The sequence below is a fragment of the Terrapene carolina genome, unplaced genomic scaffold (assembly GCF_002925995.2).
Source record: "Terrapene carolina triunguis isolate 2854851 unplaced genomic scaffold, T_m_triunguis-2.0 Scaffold96, whole genome shotgun sequence".
Classification (NCBI taxonomy): domain Eukaryota; kingdom Metazoa; phylum Chordata; order Testudines; family Emydidae; genus Terrapene; species Terrapene triunguis.
In genome coordinates, this window is record NW_020664447.1 from 6,468,572 (window position 1) to 6,487,164 (window position 18,593).

Sequence of the window (18,593 nt, forward strand, 5' to 3'; positions counted from 1 at the left end):
GGATATAACACGTAAAGCAGCACTCCGGGGGAGGGGGGGGGTCCGGCAGATCAAAGCAAGTTCGCTATAACGTGGTTTCACCTATAACGCGGTAAGATTTTTTGGCTCCCAAGGACAGCATTATATCAGGGTAGAGGTGGACATAGCAACTGGTACACTAAAACACAACAAAAAACAAACAGCCCCCTGAAAACCCTACCAAACCAAGACACTCCACTGCACATGCTTCTCTCCATGGGGAGAGGATGAGAAAACAACAATATATGACAGATGTCCATTCACCTTATGTAATGAACTATGGGAAAGCGCTCAGATACAACACTGATGTGTGGTATAATAACCTATATGGAACAGAACAGAATAGAATAGCCCTGGAAAATGAAGCCCTCTAGTTGTCCACAGGAGAAATGAGGCATAGCCAATGGCAGTGTAACCTTCCCCAAGCTGTGCCTTCAATGTGTCTTAAACCTGACCTGGTAGGACCCCCTCAGAATGAGAGGGTAGAGCAACTTTTCTGTTGAGATTGCCACAGGACAGCTATCATATACTAAGAAACAACATCAACTATGCACTAACCTGGGTCTAATTCACACCAGTACTTAGAAGAAGAGATGCGTTCAAGTCACCACATTCAGATCCACATGTTAACACTCTTAATTCAGGACTGTTTGGAGGATCCAGGGTTCTGCTTTAGCCCATGATAAAGATAGCAACCATTTGAAAAATGAGGATATGGAATCAGCTTTGGATCTCAAACCACTCAATGTTTCCGCCTGTGTTTGGATACATGGCTTTGATTTGGGCCTATTTCTGGTTAGATGCAAATGACTCCATGTTCTAGAACCAGTTCCCTGTGACATCCAGTCCATTGTTCTCTTGATTTCAAATATTATTGCAGTTTGGGATGGAGAATTAATTTCTGCATCTTCCCTTCTAAATGAAAGACTAATCATTGCTGGATTTCTATTTGCCCTGCCTTTACTACTTCTTCATACTCTACAGTGCATTAAAATAATAGTGCGGGAAATAAATGAGCTCAATCCCCTTGTTATAAAAGGAAGGAGGTTGCTTGTAGACAATTTTCCATAAAGGCCCCTTTCCTTTGTAATGATCTGCCCCTCAGGGCTGAAATAGCCCAAATTTGTTGATCTTCCAGGCATATTACAAAGGCCATCTCTTTGAGTGGGCTTTTGATGGAATGTTGAGGCAATTGAGGGCAACATTTCTGTGTACTGGAAAAGTGCAACAGAGAGTTTTAAGCCATATTAGTCACATAATTGGAGATCAAATGATGTGTGGTAGGAAGAAACGCAGCTGCTTTGATTGATTTACTTTGCACTTCCTATGTTCTTGTGTTTCTAAATGGCATGTCAAGGGTCTAAATGGGATGTCAAGCACTTTGGATGGGCAACTTTGGGTGGGGAGTTTGCATGAGACAAAAGTTAACTAAATAAAACTCAATTAAACAGATAGGAAGTTAAGTTTGATTTCCACACATAGGCCCTAATCCTGAAAAGACTTACATACATGTTTAACATTAAGCATGTGAATAGTCCTAGAATGGTCTCACAGGATCAGGTAGGTCACTGTTAGCGGAGTATGAAATTTATCTTTTAATTTTGTTGTATTATTTAAATAAAATAATAATGATTATTATTATTATTAACTACATTTTCCATCATTAAACTAACATAATGAAATCATCCCACTAACTGCAAATGGAGAAAATGGGGAATGCTATCTAACTGGTACTTTTTCAAAAAGTTGCAGTTTTATCCACGTGAGCCTATCAATTTTCACAGAAACTTAAAATGTAGTGGTAAGACTGAAGATGCATTCTGATGTCCTTCCTGTACTATGGATGAGGATTTTGCCTCTGAAAATGTAAGGTGTGTTTTGCAGGAAGTTATATATGTTTCCTCATTTCAATTCCAAGACATAGGCCTGGAACCCAGGACACGTGCATTAGTTTTGCACTATTCTGGGAAATCCAGTTCAACCTGTCTGTCCTCCTATAAGTTTGCAAAACCCATTTCCTTCATCAGGCAATTCTTCCCCCTCCCATTTTTTATGACCTGCATTATCAGAGTTCCCTGTGGGGATCATTGCCATGTCTCAGAACCTACAGAAGTGTGAGCCCCACCTAAAGACTGCAAGCACATGCTATGAAATCCTATGGTCAAAAGCCAAAAACTACATTTAAAAATAATTAATATTTGAACAGCTCCAGGTCTAAAAGTGCTACATGAACATCAACACCTACAGTCCCTGTGCAGTAGTCCTGATCACTGTGTAACACAAAAAGAGTAAAGGCAGGAGCTTTCAAAATGTAGTAGAAGAAATAACAATGCTTTTCAGATTTTTTAAGACCGCTTCCAAAGTGTTCAAAGAAGTGTACTCATTTTACCAGATTAAATGTGAGCAACTAGAACACAATGCATCAATTTATCTTGGCAATCCTTGATTACTCTCATCAGTTTTCTTGTAGCTTACAGCATGCAAAACCTACTTTGCATCACATTATGTGTGCAGAAACTACAACTCTTTAATCACTCTGGGTACTAACAAAACAATCCTTTCTGAACAGCATGCCTTTAATTATTCCCTTTGCTTCTTAATTTATCATAAAGAGACAAAAAAGTGGTTCCCCCTTCTTTTCAGAGGAAGTTAGGTTGTGGGAATTAACACTGGACTCCTTGGAATATTTACAGCACAGTACTGTGCTTCCACTACAGAATGGAAATATAGAAGGGAAAAGAAGACACAAATTCCTAACAAGGTGATTAAGAGATTTTTGAAGTTTATGTTTTGTTCTGGATTGTTGAGGGTGTGGAGAGGAGGGTTAATTAAAACTATTAATTCAGCACTTTTTACTCTAACAGCAAACATATGGGGCCAGAAAATCAATTCTAACATATATAAATCAATCATACCAAATTCATCAGTTTTTTGGAGCAGAGGCGATGGATTCTTTGGCACCAAAGGGTCAGATCATCTGGATCAAGGACCATACAGTTGGATGTTAATCAGTAACATTACTGTTTTTTTAAACAGAGTTTGAATAAATCTGTTACTACAACCTATTAAAAGAATGTCCCAAAACTAAGAAAGCAGAACACTACAATGGAAAGCCTCCTGAAGCTTGGTAGAATGAGGATAATCAATTGGACAATGTAATACCAGGGTACAAAACATATAGGAATCAGGGGCGGCTCCAGGCACCAGTGCAGCAAGTGCGTGCCTGGGGCGGCAAACCGCGGGGGGCGGCCTGCCGGTGGCTGTGAGGGCGGTAGTCAGGCGCCCTTCGGCGGCGTGCCTGCAGGAGGTCCGCCGGTCCCGCAGTTTCAGCAGCAATTCGGCGGCAGGTACGCTGAAGCCGCGAGACCAGCAGATCACCCACAGAAATGCTGCTGAATCCGCGTGACCGCAGACCGCCCGCAGGCGTGCCGCTGAAGGCTGCCTGACTGCTGTGCTTGGGGCGGCAAAAAACATAGAGCCGCCCCGATAGGAATGACAGAGTAAGTCATGCTGGTGGGAGAGTGGCAATATATGTTAAAATAAGCAGAGTCAAATAAGGTGAAAATCTTAAAAGAATCAAACTGTACAACAGAATCTCCAGGGATAGAAATTTCATGCTTGCACAATAAGAGGAAAGCAGTAGGAATATACTACGGACTATCTGCCCAGGATGGTGAGAGTGACTGTGAAATGCTAAGAGAGGTTAGAGAGGCTACAAAAATCAAAAAATGGAATAATAATGGGTGACTTCAACTATCCTCAAATTGACTGGATAAATGTCATCTTATGGCATGATGCAGAGAAAAAATGTCTAGATACCATAAATAACCATTTCTTGGAGCAGCTAGTCCTGGATCCCACAAGGGGAGAGGCACTTAATTTAGTTCTAAGTGGAAAACAGGTTCTGGTCCAATAGGTAACTACAGCTGAACTATTCAGTAATAGGACCATCATATTATTAAATTTAGCATCCTTATAAGGGGGAAAATACCAAAAAAACAACAACCCACCACCGTTACATTTAACTGTAAAAAGGGGAACTACACAAGAATGATGATGCTAGGTAGACTGAAATTAACAAGAGCAGTCACAATGTTAAAATGCCTGCAAGCAGCATGAAGGCTCCTTAAAAACACCGTAATAGAGGCTAAGACTAAATGTATACCCCTAAATAAAAAAAGACAGTAAGAAGACCAGAAGAATGCCACTATGGCTAAACAGCAGAGTAATCATAGTATGATAGAATCATCGGGTTAGAAGGGACCGCAAGGGTCATCCAGTCTAACCCCCTGCCAAGATGCAGGATTTGTTGTGTCTAGACCATCCAAGACACATGGCTATTCAGCCTCCTTTTGAAAACCTCCAATGAGGGAGCTTCTGCAACCTCCCTAGGCAGCCTCTTCCATTGTCCTACTGTTCTTAAAGTTAGGGATTTTTTCCTGAGCTTTAGTTTAAATCTGGTATGCTGTAGTTTGAACTCACTGCCTCTTGTCCTGCCCTCTGTGGCAAGAAAGAACAACCTTTCTCCATCTTTTTTATGGAAGCCTTTCAAGTATTTGAAGACTGCTATCATGTCCCTCCTCCATCTCCTCTTTTCAAAACTAAACATACCCAGTTCCCAGTGGTGGATTTAGAGTCAGTGGGGCCCTGTGCTCAGCTTCATTTTTGGGGCCCCTCCTTGGGATCCAGCCAAGAAAAAGAACATTCTCTCTTATCTCCCCCCCGCCCCCGTTTTTCATTCATCCTCCTCCTTTAAGTAATAGCAAGTAAATGAAAATAAAGTGAGGTACCTTAATTGTTTTTGTAGTCTAACTTATTTTTCCACAGACCACTTGAAAATCGCTAAGGGTCTTGGTGGACCACTTAATGATCTTTCCAAATATTGGTTGTACCGTTAGCTAACTATTGTAAAGCGCTTTGGATAAGAGCGCTTTATAAAAAAGAAGGTAAAAAAAACGCTGGGGTGTGGGATCTGGGCTCAGGGTTGGGGGTCTGGGAGGAAGTTAGGGTGCAGGAGCGGGCTGGGGGTTGGGGTGCAGGGTCTGGCCAGGAGTTAGGGTATGGGAGGGGGCTCAGGGCTGGGTCAGGGGGTCGGGGTGTGGAGCGCTTACCAAGGGCAGTGCCCATTTGGTGTGAGGGGTGCAGGTGGGGATGTGGTGGGGTACAGGAGTCAGGGAGGACAAGGGACTGGGGTGAGTGAGGGGGTGCAGGAGTCAGGGTTGAGGGTGTGTGAGGAGGTGCAGGAGTCAGGGCATGGGGGGCTGGGAGTGTGTGAGGGGGTGAAGGAGTCAGGGAGGGCAGGTGACGTGGGGGTCTGGGAGGAAGTGGGGTGCGTGAAGGGGGTGCGTGAGGGGTGTAGGGTCCGGGAGGGAGTTAGGATGCTGGAGGGGGCTCAGGGTTGGGGCAGGAGGTTGGAGTGTGGAGCACTTACCTGGGGCAGCTTCCATTTGGTGCAAGGGGTGCAGGTGGGAATGTGTGTGGGGTCACACAGGGGACTCAGGGAGGGCAGGGGACTGGGATGAGTGAGGGGGTGCAGGAGTCAGGGCAGGGGGCTGGGGGTGTGGGCTGGGGTTGTGGGGGTGCTCACAGCCCCCTGCCCTGAGCGGCTCCCTGCCCCACCCCACCCCTGCCCCGATTCCACCTCCTTCCCCAAGGCCCTGCCCCCGCCTCTTCTCCTCCTCCTCCCCTGAGCGCACTGCGGCCCCCGCTCCTCCCCCTCCCGGAGTGACCTGAGCACCGGCAAACAGCTGTTTGGCGGCGGGGGAAGTGCTGGGAGGGTGGAGGAGGGGTGGGAAGCCAGCATGCTCGGGGGAGGAGGCGGGGAAGGGGGGAGCTTGGCTGCTGGTGGGTGCAGAGCCTGCAGCAGGAGCCCCAGGAGCCAGCAGGACCAAGCTTCTGCCCCCACAGCTGCCCAGCCCTGGGGCACCCTGTCATTGGGGGGCCCCGTGCCAGGTCACCCTGTGTTTTACTGTAAATCCGCCTCTGCCAGTTCCTTCAGCCTTTGCTCATATGGCTTGCATTCCATCTCTTTGATTATCTTTGTCGCTCACCTCTGGATCCTTCCCAGTTTCTCTACATCGGTGACCAAAACTGGACACAGTACTCCAGCTGAGGCCTAACCAACGCTGAGTAGAGCAGTACTATCACCTCCCATGACTTGCATGCTATGCCTCTGTTAATGCAACCCCTAAAATTGCATTTGCTTTTTTTTGCAACAGCATAATGGAGGCTTCAGAGGCAAAAAGGCATTCTTGAAAATTTGGAAGTCAAATCCTACTGAGGAAAAATATGAAGCAGCATAAACTCTGGCAAGTAAAATGTAAAAGTATAATATGGCAGGTCAACAAACAATTTGAGACGCAACTTGCTAAAGACGCAAAAACTAACAGTAAAACATTTTTTTTAAAGTACATCTGGAGCAGGAAGCCTGCCAAACAGGCAGTGGGTCCACCAGACAACAAAAGTGTTGAAAGAGCATTCAAGGAAGACATGGCCATTGCAGAGAAGCTAGATGAATTCTTTGCATCATATTCACTGCAGAGAATGTAAGGGAGATTCCTGCATCACAGCTATTCATTTTGGGCAATAAATCTGAAGTACTGTCTCAAACTGATGTGTCAATAGAAGAGGTTTTAGAACAAATTGATAACAACTGTAATAAGTCACCAGGATCAGATGGTATTCACCCAAGAGTTCAAAAGGAACTCAAATATGACATTTCAGAATTACTAACCGTAGTACAAAACCTATAACTAAAATCAACCTCTGAACGAGATGACTGAAAGATAGCTAATGTAACACTGATTTTTAAAAAGGACTCCAGAATAGATCCTGAGCCTAACTTCATTACAAAGCAAATTGTTAAAAACTATAGAAAAGAACAGAATTATCAGATACATACATAAATACAATTTTTTGAGGAAGAGTCAACCTGGCTTTTGTAAAGGGAAGTCATGCCTCATTGATCTATTAGAATTCTCTGAGAGTGTCCAAAAGCATGTGGATAAGGGTGATCCAGTCGATAAAGTATACTTGGATTTTCAGAAAGCCTTTGACAAGGTACATCACCAAAGGCCCTTAAGGAAACTAAGTAGCCATGGGATAAGAGGGAAGATCCTCTCATGAATCAGTAACTGGTTGAAACACAGAATAAGTGTAGGAATAAATGGTCAGTTTTCACAATGGAGAAAGGTAAACAGTGGGGTCCCCCAAGGATCTGTGCTGTTCAACATATTCGTTAGTGAACTGGAAAAATTTGCAGATGAGGAGTTACAGTGAGATCTTACAGAACTGGGTGACTAGACAACAAGATGGCAGATGAAATTCAGCACTGGTAAATGTAAAGTAATGCACACTGGAAAAAATAATCCCAACTATACATATACAACGTTAGGTTCTAAATTAGTTATTAAAACCCAAGAAAGAGATCTTGGAGTCACCATGGATAGTTCTCTGAAAACTTATGCTTAATACACAACAGTGATCAAAAAGGCTAACAGTATATTAGGAACTATTAGGAAAGGGATAGAAAATAAGACAGAAAATATCATAATGCTATTATTTAAATCCATGGTGCACCCAGACCTTGAATACTGTGTTCAGTTCTGGTTGCTCCATCTCAAAAAAAGACATAGTGGAACTGGAAGCAGTTCAGAGAAGCTAATCAACGGCTTTCATACTAGGAGAGATTAAAAATATTAGGACTGCTCAGCTCAGTAAAGAGATGACTCGGGAGGATGTGATAGAGGTCTGTAAAATCATGAATGGCAGAGAAAAAGTGAATAGAGAAATCTTACCCTTTCACAGAATACAAAACCCAGGGGTCACCAGGATAAATTAATAGGCAGCAAGTTAAAAACAAACAAAAAGTACTTTTTCACACAACACACAGCTAACTTGTGGAACTCCTTGCCAGGGGATGTTGTGAAGGCCAAAAGTACAACTGGGTTCCAAAAAGAACCAGAGGATAGAACCATCAGTGGCTGTTAGCCAAGAGGGTCAGAGACACAATTCCATGCTCAGGGTGACTTTAAACCTCTTACTAGAAGCCGGGAGTAGAAGACAGGGATGGATCATTCCATATTTTCCCTGTTCTGTACACTCCCCCATATGCTTTGGTACTGGCCACTGGTGGGGACAGGATACTGGACAAGATGGACTGACCCAGTATGATAGCTCTTATGTTCTGATATTCATTTTAAAATATTGTTAAATATTATGTTACAGGTCAAACTTAAATGCACAACAGTAAGGACATTGTAAGTGAAGGCTATGATACCACTTTCCTGCCAGCCTAGGCATTTGAGGACTGCCACTCGAGTACTAGCCTTTAAAAACAACAATCATGGCTTCCTATTAATTATAATAAAAAATCATTAATATATGATAATAGTGACCATAAAGTCCAAATGAGCACTGCACTAACTGTAGTCACTCCAGTTAACTGCAGGACGTTTCTACTGCAGTTATTACTGAAGCTTCAATAGCAGGTTAAACATAAGATAAAACGAATGAGCAGGCAGCAAAAATGCTCTGCAAATCCACATGAAGTGGACCAGAAGAGACCAGGAGTCATAGCTGAGGTTATGCACTTAGGGTGAAATTCACCCTGATGCAGAAGGCCAGCACACAGGTCTATGCACCACTTAAGTTCTCCAAACAGGCCCTTGGTGGGACTTAAGTGACGCACAGGCCTTGCACTGGCCGCCCTGCACAGGGCTAAATCTCACCCTAGGTTCTGAGGGCCAATACTGAGTCCTGTGGAAAGCCTCAGTAAGCTGTTTTTGTAGAGGGCAGTTCTCTGCAGAAGATCCTTGATGAGAAGGGAGCCCCAAAAATCTCCACTGCACAGTGACACACAGAGAGAGCTGCTGGGGAGCACCGCTTCACAGCCCACATTCTACGGCTCCTTGTGTGGTGGATTTTGGAAAGGGGACCCTCCAAATGTGATAGGCTGCTCAAGGAGGGCACCCCGCCAATGTCTGGAATTTGATATGCTGCTATTACTTTTTTGACATGTGAGGATTTCTGCGCGGTGCAGTAAATTATGTTTAATAAACTTTGAAGAATACCACCCAAGAGCCTTATAACTGCCTGAGATATCGGCTATCAGGATCAGATACAAGTATGGCTCCTTGGCATGCTGTACAGAAACCAAGCATACACCCAATTCAGTTCTGCTAGAAAACAGAGTATTAATGTTTCAGGTACAGAAACAAAGCTGATCCCTTTTGAACCTCCTGAAATGTGTTTTCAGGAAGAATTACCTGAGTAAATTGCCAGTAAAGCTTCATCCTCTTGGCTTTGGCATAATTGCATTCAATGAGCCTGGGCCTGCTGTTCACATCCACCAGGCATCTGTTGTCATCATCATCAATAGTGGGACTCAGAACACCCACATGGATCTGCTGATTACTTGTGTAATAAACATTCTGCAAGAGAAAGCACAAAACAAGACTCATGGCCTGAAGATGGAGGAGCTATTTCTGTCAAAGCTCATAACAGCAAGAGTTAATACATTGACAAGATCTGAACTATCATCTTGTCCCCTGTTGGCTTGTAAATCATTTTATATGTAGGAAGTAGTGTAATATATGTAAAGGTAGTTTTAAACTATCTATAATTGCCAGGTACCTGGTGAATAGGGGGTTATGTGAATATTACAAAGCATTTGCTGATGACATTTTTCTCTGGCCGTGCAGATTTGGGCTCAGAAACAGCAAGTTGCTATAAGTGGTAAATTTTCCAGCAGGAAGTGGGGTCAGTTTGGGAACTGCCATCATTTTTTATTAGAATATCTAATCTGAGGATAAAGCAAGATGCAGATTTGGGAGACGGGGGAGGGAGGAGAAGAATAATACAATTGAGTTCAGAGGGATCTGGATCTTTTATGTGACTAAGACAGTAAATAAAAAATGAAGCTTAGTGCAGATAAATGAAAATTAGTACATTTGGGGCAGCTCCCCAAAATGCAATGTACATGTTCAATTTACTGAATATATACATACAGGGCTGAATCCTTTGCTCTGGATTCATAGCAGAGCATTGATCTCACAGACCCTAATGATTTTTCTGCTGTCCAAACAATCAAGAGAATGTTTATTATCTAGCCTATTCATTTTGCCCACTAAAAATGAGAGTGGGGTGTTTGTTTTGTTTGTTTCCCCAGAGAAAGGAGGGGAAAGTGAAAAATGGATGGCAGAGGTTCTATGGTGTTCCCTCGCAAAGGTATAAAATTATATCAAATGTTGGCAAGGCGATATAAATCCACAATTTGGGATTGTTCTGTGAAAGCCCCAATTAAGAATTAATTTTAAGGAGACTGGACCTTTGCCTTGACAGCATTATGGAAAAGGATAAAATTGCTCTTATCTTTGGCTCTATTAATTCTTTACCCCCCTTTATATAATGAGGAAAGTTAAAATTGAGAAGTATAAGGGCAAGAAAAAGTCCATAGGGAGAGCCTCTCCGAGTAGCCCTGCCTGGGCAGAAGAGCTAAACTGACATTTATGTTGTCTGACTGTTGTTAATTATTAAAGTTAAATCCTAGAAAAGGGGGGAGCTGGACTTCATGTACTGTGTGGTTTGAAAATGTGCCTGTTCCCAGGGCTCGAAGGTACTGTATCTTGATATCTATTTATTATTGATGTTATATATAACATTGATAGCTTGTTTTGTATGTACAGTGTGTGCTTTGTTGTAAAAATCAAATAAAATATTAATTACAAAAAGAACAGAGTACAAATTAAACAGAAAGGCCACGAACCATACAGACCTGGGAATGGATTTGGGGGCTTATTGTAGAAAATTCTTTGAATACATTATACCAGCGTATAAAAGGCAGGCAGGATATTGGGATGAATCAACACAGGGATAAAATACAAACCTTTCTTCTTGTTTGTGTGCAAGGCATACTGCTTGCCCTCACCTAGCATTTCTGGGTCAGATCCTCAGTTGATGCAAATCGGCATAGTTCCATTGAAGTCAATGAAGTTATGTTGATTTACACCAACCAATGATCTGGCCCTCTGTTTAGTTTTGGTTCTTTTTTTCCATATCAAGGATACTGGAGAGAAACCTTAACTGGCTGAACCAGGGTGATTCCAGGTGTTAAGAATCTTTGCTACAGAGAAAGATTGAAAAGGTCAGTCTCATTTTCACAGGAGAAGAGAAGAGTGAAATGATTTAGCAGATTAATTCAAATTTCTGAACAGGGTGACTGAAAGTGAATGACAAACTATAAATACTGCTGAAGAGTTCACAAAAAGAGACAGATCCATAAATTAGGAAATTAAGACTGGGCAAAATGAAGATTGCTATGATTAAAACTGATGCATTAGAAGAGCAATAAACATAAGCTTCCCAGACAGACCAGTGCGGCAAATATTGTAGACGAGTTTAAGAAGTAGCCAGACACTTTTATGGAGAGGACTGAAGGATTCATTGATAAAGCAGGAAGGCAGGATTGAGATAATCTTTAAAAAGGATTGTTAGGCTACATAGCCTTTTATGGTCCAGCATTTCTTTATGGCCCTAATGCCTATTATCCAAACTCATTACAGGCGGAAGGGGAGGAAAGTGCCAGTCGTCTTTTGCGATTGCTACTGATAGGAAGCTATTTGTTAATATCATTATTCAGCATGTTGTCACCAATGTTAACAAGACAAAAGAGAAAAATATGGATAAGTAATTTTTTTTAAAAGCTACAATAAGTCACTTAAACACATAGGCCTAGATCCTTGGCTACAGCTGAGGGCTGCACTGCACAGCTAAAGTGATTTGTGCACGCAAAGGGGACTTTAAACCATTGTGTGCGCACCCTCGTTCCAAAGCCCTCTTTATTGGTCAGGTCTCCCAAGCATTACTTAGAACAGCTTGAGGGCTCACACCAATCACCCCTTCTCACTACTTGAAGAGGGACAAATTCACAGTGTAACTGCGAAGACCATTTGGGAATTATACCAGTAATAAATTAGGCCTCATAGGTCTCTGTATAGGAGTAGAATGATCCCCCTGGTTGTAGAATACTCAGTAATTGAACCTGGAACTGGCTGTTGGCAAAGCTCTACAGATACAGATTCCAAGGCCAGAAGGGACCACTGTAATCATCTAATCTGACCTCCTGTATAAACCAGGCCATAGAACATCCTCAAAATAATCCCTTTTGAACTACAGCATATCTTTAAAAAAAATCCAATCTTGATTTAAAAATTGTCAATGAGGAAGACTCTACCATAACACTTGGTAAGTTGATCCAATGTTAATTAACCTCACTGTTAAAAATTTACACATTATTTCCAGGCTGAATTGGCTAGTTCAGCTTCCAGCCATTCAATCTTGTTAAACCTTTCTCTGCTAGATCAAAGAGCCTGTTATCAAATATCTGTTCCCTGTGTAGGTATTTATAGATTGTGATCAAGTTACTCCTTAAACTTCTCTTGGTTAAGCTAAATAGATTGAGCTCTTTTGAGTCTATCACTATAAGGCATGTTTTCCAGCCTTTTAATTATTTTCATGGCTCTTTGTTGAACCTTCTCCAATTTATCAGCATCCTTCTTGAATTGTGGACACCAGGACTAGACACTGTATTCCAGCAGTGGTTGCACCAGTACCAAATACAGAGGTAAAAATAACCTCTCAACTCCTACTCGATATCATTAGCCCTTTTGGCCTCACAGCATCACACAGGGAGCTCCTTGTTCAGGTGATTATCCGCTGTAACCCCCAAATCTTTTTCAGAGTTACTGCTTCCCAGAATAGAGTCCCCCATCTTGTATGTATGCCCTACAGTCTTTGTTCCTAGACGTATGGACAAGTATATGTATGTATTTTTAATAAAGATATATACTAACAGGGTGTTGACATAGCCTTAGACAGCTCCCCCCATATGCTGATATCATTCCACTTTTCAACCCGGTGTAAACCAGTTTAACAAAGGGGCACAAAAGAGTTGTTAAATTTTGTGATCTAAGCTGTAGTGGAACTTGTAGAGACTTGGGTTGGACAAAAAACATGAATTCCATTTTACAAAATGTTTTGAGGTTTCAAGAAAGAAAGAGACCACCACAGAATAACCATTAGGTGAGTAGTTAGTGTACTCACCTGGGATGTGGGAGACCAAGATTCAGGTCCAAAATTAGGCAGAGACGGAACCTGAGCCTGGATCTCCCACATCCCAGGTGAGTACCCTAATCACTGAACTATTCCATCCTGGACCTGAGAAACCTTCTTGATGAAATTTTAATTGAAACCAATTCATTTCCATAAAAAGTTACTGTTTCCACAGCTTAGCCAGACCAGCTCTAGCAGATGCACCTTTCAGCTTCTGAATATCACTCGGGGTAAGACCCAAGATATGCAGACTGAGATGCAGCAGAGATTCCAGTCATATTTAAACTTTTCTGATGCTGATCTGCTGGTTGCCTTGATGCCAGTTTCTTTTTGTTTGAGTATTAAATTATAAATTAAATAAATAAATTAATGGAGATATCCCATCTCCTAGAACTGGAAGGGACCTTGAAAGGTCATTGAGTCCAGCCCCCTGCTTTCACTAGCAGGACCAAGTACTGATTTTGCCCCAGATCCCTAAGTGGCCCCCTGAAGGATTGAACTCACAACCCTGGGTTTAGCAGGCCAATGCTCAAACCACTGAGCTATCCCTCAAGTACCACCTGATAATCTGACTCCAGTGTAACTTCTCCAGTGGAAAACCAACAACTGCTCATAGCCTGTACAGCGTTTTTTATTAATGGAAAGATACAGAAACTATGGGTTTGTGTTGCCCTTGGGCAAGATGTTTTTCTTAATACCTCTGTATGAAAAAATACCTGCACCTATATATCACAGTGATGGGTACCCCTGAAAGAAGACAGACACACAGCTGGCTAGATGAAATAGACAGATAAGGTAAATACTGGCACTGCTGACAAATTCCTTCCACTTATCTAACATTCTCGGATTTAAAATTGCTAATAGCTAAATCCTGGTTGCCCTTCCATAAACATTCCCAGATAAGAAGAAGATAATGTTTAATTGCTATTATTACCCATTTTAAAAGGGCAATAAACATAAAAGCCATTCATTTAAGTCTGTTTGCCTGATTTTTTTCTTCTTCAGAAATATTGGTTATGAGAACTCTTTAAAAGAGATGGGGAACAAAACCTGAATTTTGGATTAGGCTTTAGGAGAGGCCTGAACTGAATTACAACAACTGTCTCAACTAATTTATAGTTTGCTTTTTTGCTTGTTAGATTTTTATTTTGTTATTGTTTTACTGCTTGTTTGAAATTAAACTGCAGACAAAATGAAATCTTGCAGGTTAAAACAGTGCTTCTATTTTCTCACAAAATATAATATAACAAAACAAATGTTCTTAGCAACACTTATTATACTGGATCGCTTCTCTTCTTCAAGTGGATGCTTTTCACAAGCATCAATAAGCATGACAGCTACAATGCATTCCACTTGAGCACAAGACAGACTACTGAGTCACTTTTGTTTAAAGCACTGCAGATCATTCAGGTGAAATACAATTTACTGGCACATATGTTTCTATGATATTACCATACTATGTTTTCAGCTTGTAACCTAAAGGCAGACTGTAGAATTTTCAAAAGCATCTAAGTGATTTAGGAACCTAAATCCCATTGTCAAAAGTGACATATGCAGTTAACAGACTAACTGCCCATTGAAAGTAGGACTTAAGCACTTTTAAAAATTTGACCCATAGTTAGGAAATGCCAGTGTGACAGATTGGATCACAGAAACGCCCCTGGGAACTGCCACCTGATGTGCTGAGACTACCTCTGAGCCTGTTTTCCCTGGCAGCTTGGGACTTCAGAGCCCTGCTTGGTTTGAGCCAGACACGCTAGCCTGCTACAAACACAGACCCAGGTCTGAACCACGGCCTCCAAAAGCTGCAGGCTTAACTGAAAACAGCTTAAGAAGTGTTCCTGTCTCCAACACTCAGGTACCCAACTCCCAATGGGGTCCAAACCCCCAATAAATCCATTTTACCCTGTATAAAGCTTATACAGGATAAACTCATAGATTGTTCACCCTCTATAACACTGATAGAGAGATATGCACAGCTGTTTGCCCACCCCGCCCCAAGGTATTAATACATACTCTGGATTAATTAATAACTAAAAGTGATTTTATTAAATACAAAAAGTAGATTTAAGTGGTTCCAAGTAATAACAGACAGAACAAAGTGAATTACCAAGTAAAATAAAAGACGTAAGTCTAAGCCTAATACAGTAAGAAAACTGAATACAGGTAAAATCTCACCCTCGGAGATGTTTCAATAAGCTTCTATCACAGACTGGACGCCTTCCTAGTCTGGGCACAATCCTTTCCCCTGATACAGTCCTTGTTCCAGCTCAGGTGGTAGGTAGGTGATTTCTCATGACTGCAGCCTCCTTTGTTCTGTTTCACCCCCTTATATATCTTTTGCACAAGGTGGGAATCCTTTATCCCTCTCTGGGTTCCCACCCCTCCTTCTAAAAGGAAACCAGGTTAAAGATGGATTTCAGTTCAGGTGACATGATCACATGTCACTGTAAGATTTCATTACCCACTTGCCAGCACACAGGTATACAGGAAGACTTACAAGTAAACAGAACCATCTACAGTCAATTGTCCTGGTTAATGGGAGCCATCAAAATTCCAAACCACCATTAATGGCCCACACTTTGCATAATTACAATAGGCCCTCAGAGTTATATTTCATATTTCTAGTTTCAGATACAAGAATGATACATACATACAAATAGGATGACCACACTCAGTAGATTATAAGATTTGTAATGATACCTTACAAGAGCCCTTTTGCATGAAGCATATTCCAGTTACATTATATTCACTCTCATTAGCATATTTTCATAAAATCATATAGAGTGCAACGTCACAGCCAGGACATTTCATTTCCTAAGATTCCTATGTCACGGCAAATGTCGCAGTAGGCAATGTTGTATAAGCACAATAAAGATAAGGGGCCAGATTCTCAGCTAGTATAAATTGGGATAGTGGCACTGAACTCACTGGAGTTACTGTACTCTGAATTACACCAACTGAGGATCTAGCACAGAATGTCTTTACTCATCATACTAGAGCATTAGTGAAAAGCAATAACAGAATTCTCACATCACCACCACACCAAAGTGCACCAAAGTGCCACTGAATTTCCGAGGGCAAGTGTCTTAGTCTGATGTTGGCACACAAGCAGATGACAAAAAACAACTCCATATTCCATAGCATTATAACTGAATACGCTTAAGAGATTTTCATTACTCTAACACACGGCACTGCTGTTTCTCTTAAAATACTAACCATATTGAATGAAATATAAGTACAGCTATGAGCTCTTCAAATTCCATTTTTACTACAGTGAGGGAGTGTCTTTTGTTCAGGAAATCAATGCCGTTCCATTAAACATACCATGCAGGTGGAATTGCGAGAATCCAGGACTACTGTCAGTTAAATCTACTTTGGGAAAGCTTTACTATTCACACAGGAATCACCCAAGGAAGTCTGTGTGGGGAGCGGTGTCATGGTCCGAGAGCGAGCAGTCCCTGAGACCCCTTTGCAGTCCCTTTTGAGTGCATTCTCAGGCAACATGCTTTGTTTCCTTCACCTAGGTGGAACCCCATGGTTCACCCACTTTCAGGGCTGGTCCACACTAACCCCCCAGTTCGAACTAAGATACGCAACTTCAGCTACGTGAATAACGTAGCTGAAGTCGAAGTACCTTAGTTAGAACTACAAGGTACTTACCGCGGGTCCACACGTGGCAGGCAGGCTCCCCCGTTGATTCCGCCTGCTCCTCTCGCAGAGCAGGAGTACCGGCGTCGACGGCGAGCACTTCCGGGATTGATTTATCGCGTCTAGACAAGACGCGATAAATCAATCCCAGAAGATCGATTGCTTACCGCCGAACCCGGAGGTAAGTATAGACGTACCCTCAGACTGGATCTTGGGGTTGCAGCCCTGCTGTTTGCAACTGTGTAAGCACAACAGGCCCGACTGTATTTGGCACCTGCAAGAAACTTCCCTCTGGGAGCCTGTGACCAGGGACTGACTAAAGTGACTCAACACAGCTTCTTCAAACAAACATATTGTTTGTTCACCTAAAGGTACACAACAATCAGAGAACAGCCTGAGTCATACCTAATGCTCATCATTTCCCTCAAAGGTTGGGCAAACTTAGCTGCCCCAGGGTATGTCCACTCTGCAATGAAAAGCCCACAGTTGGCCCCTGTCAGCTGACTCGGGCTCAGGGGCTGTTTGATTGCGGTGTAGACATTCGGGCTCAGGGGCTGTTTGATTGCGGTGTAGACATTCGGGCTCAGGCTAGAGCCTGGGCTCTAGGACCCTCAGCCCAAGCATCAACAGTGCAATTAAACAGCCCCTTAGCCTGAGTCTCTCCCCTCCCCCCTCTCCGCCCCAACCCGCACACACACCCAGCCAGCCTGAGTCAGCTGGCTTGGGCCAGCCACAGGTTTTTAATTGCAGTGTAGACATGCCCAGATTCATCCTGTGAGCCTGTGTCTCAGCCTGTCTGCTCTCAGTGAACATCCCTCCCTCTCTACAGTGAGAGGTTTTAACTGTCTAGTATCCTTTTGATCTAAGCCTTGGCAAACTAGCTATGTAGTTTCCCAATTAACTGCCATCAAGTTGTTTACCCAGAGGTGTCTTATTGCTGGCCATTGTTTCCTTTGCTTGCTCTTCCTAACAGCTCCTTTTCATTTAACTCCACTTAGTCAGACAGAACAATATCAAACAGGTAAACTGAAGTACATATAATATTCATAAAACATAATACAGATCTCTCCCTGATTCTTCACTAGGGGGAAAGCTAGTCATTGGATGTTTGGGAGCGCTGGCCCTTTTTCTAAAAGAACTTTAAAATGAACAAAGGCTATGAATGGCTGGGAGGTGGAGAAGGGCATTGCTCAGGTTCCTCTAAGAACTCTTTACAATTCTTTTTCCTGTGGGTGGTGATTATTAAACTATGAAGAAAACCTGGTGCACTAGCACTTTCCCACCCTGTATTCCAAATCTCAGGCAAGTTTGTTACTGGTGATTCTTTCTTTTTTGATCACCCAAGTTTCACCTTCTTTCAAGATGGAATCTGACACAGAGGCCATCATGAACATTCAGAATATCATATTACCATTAAAACACAGGGGCAGCATACTCTATTATTATTCAGTCTAACTTTTCAAATTCCTCTTGCACAAAGAAGATCCAGAATAAAAGGAGCGGGTTAAAGCTTTAGCACGTAAATGGGTTGGACCAGCTCACATCCTTCCTCACCTCTTTGGGATGCAAGGACTCACTCCCCACTTAGCATAAGCTCAGGGAAGGAGAGTTCATACCCAGAGTCCTGGGGTGTTCTATGTATTAATTATTAAAATGGTAACAAATGGCCCTTTTGCTGACGTCTACCTATTCTCTATTCTGAATATCCACGAGGGGCCAAGTCCTGTCTTCAGTTATATCCTTGCAAGCCCACTGAATTCCAATTCATCTGACTGTGGAGACAGCAATCTACCTAAGAGTTCTTCTTGCATCTA

At 42.4% G+C, this 18,593-nt stretch overlaps 1 protein-coding gene across 1 annotated transcript in view; it reads right to left on the reverse strand.

Moving 5' to 3' along the window:
* Nucleotides 1-18,593, reverse strand: part of GALNT18 (polypeptide N-acetylgalactosaminyltransferase 18) — a 438,485-nt gene that overhangs the window by 36,839 nt on the left and 383,053 nt on the right. Inside the window, exon 11 of the mRNA XM_024196054.1 lies at nt 9,285-9,449. Coding sequence (XP_024051822.1) covers nt 9,285-9,449 — 165 coding nt within the window. The remainder of the gene's footprint in view (nt 1-9,284; nt 9,450-18,593) is intronic.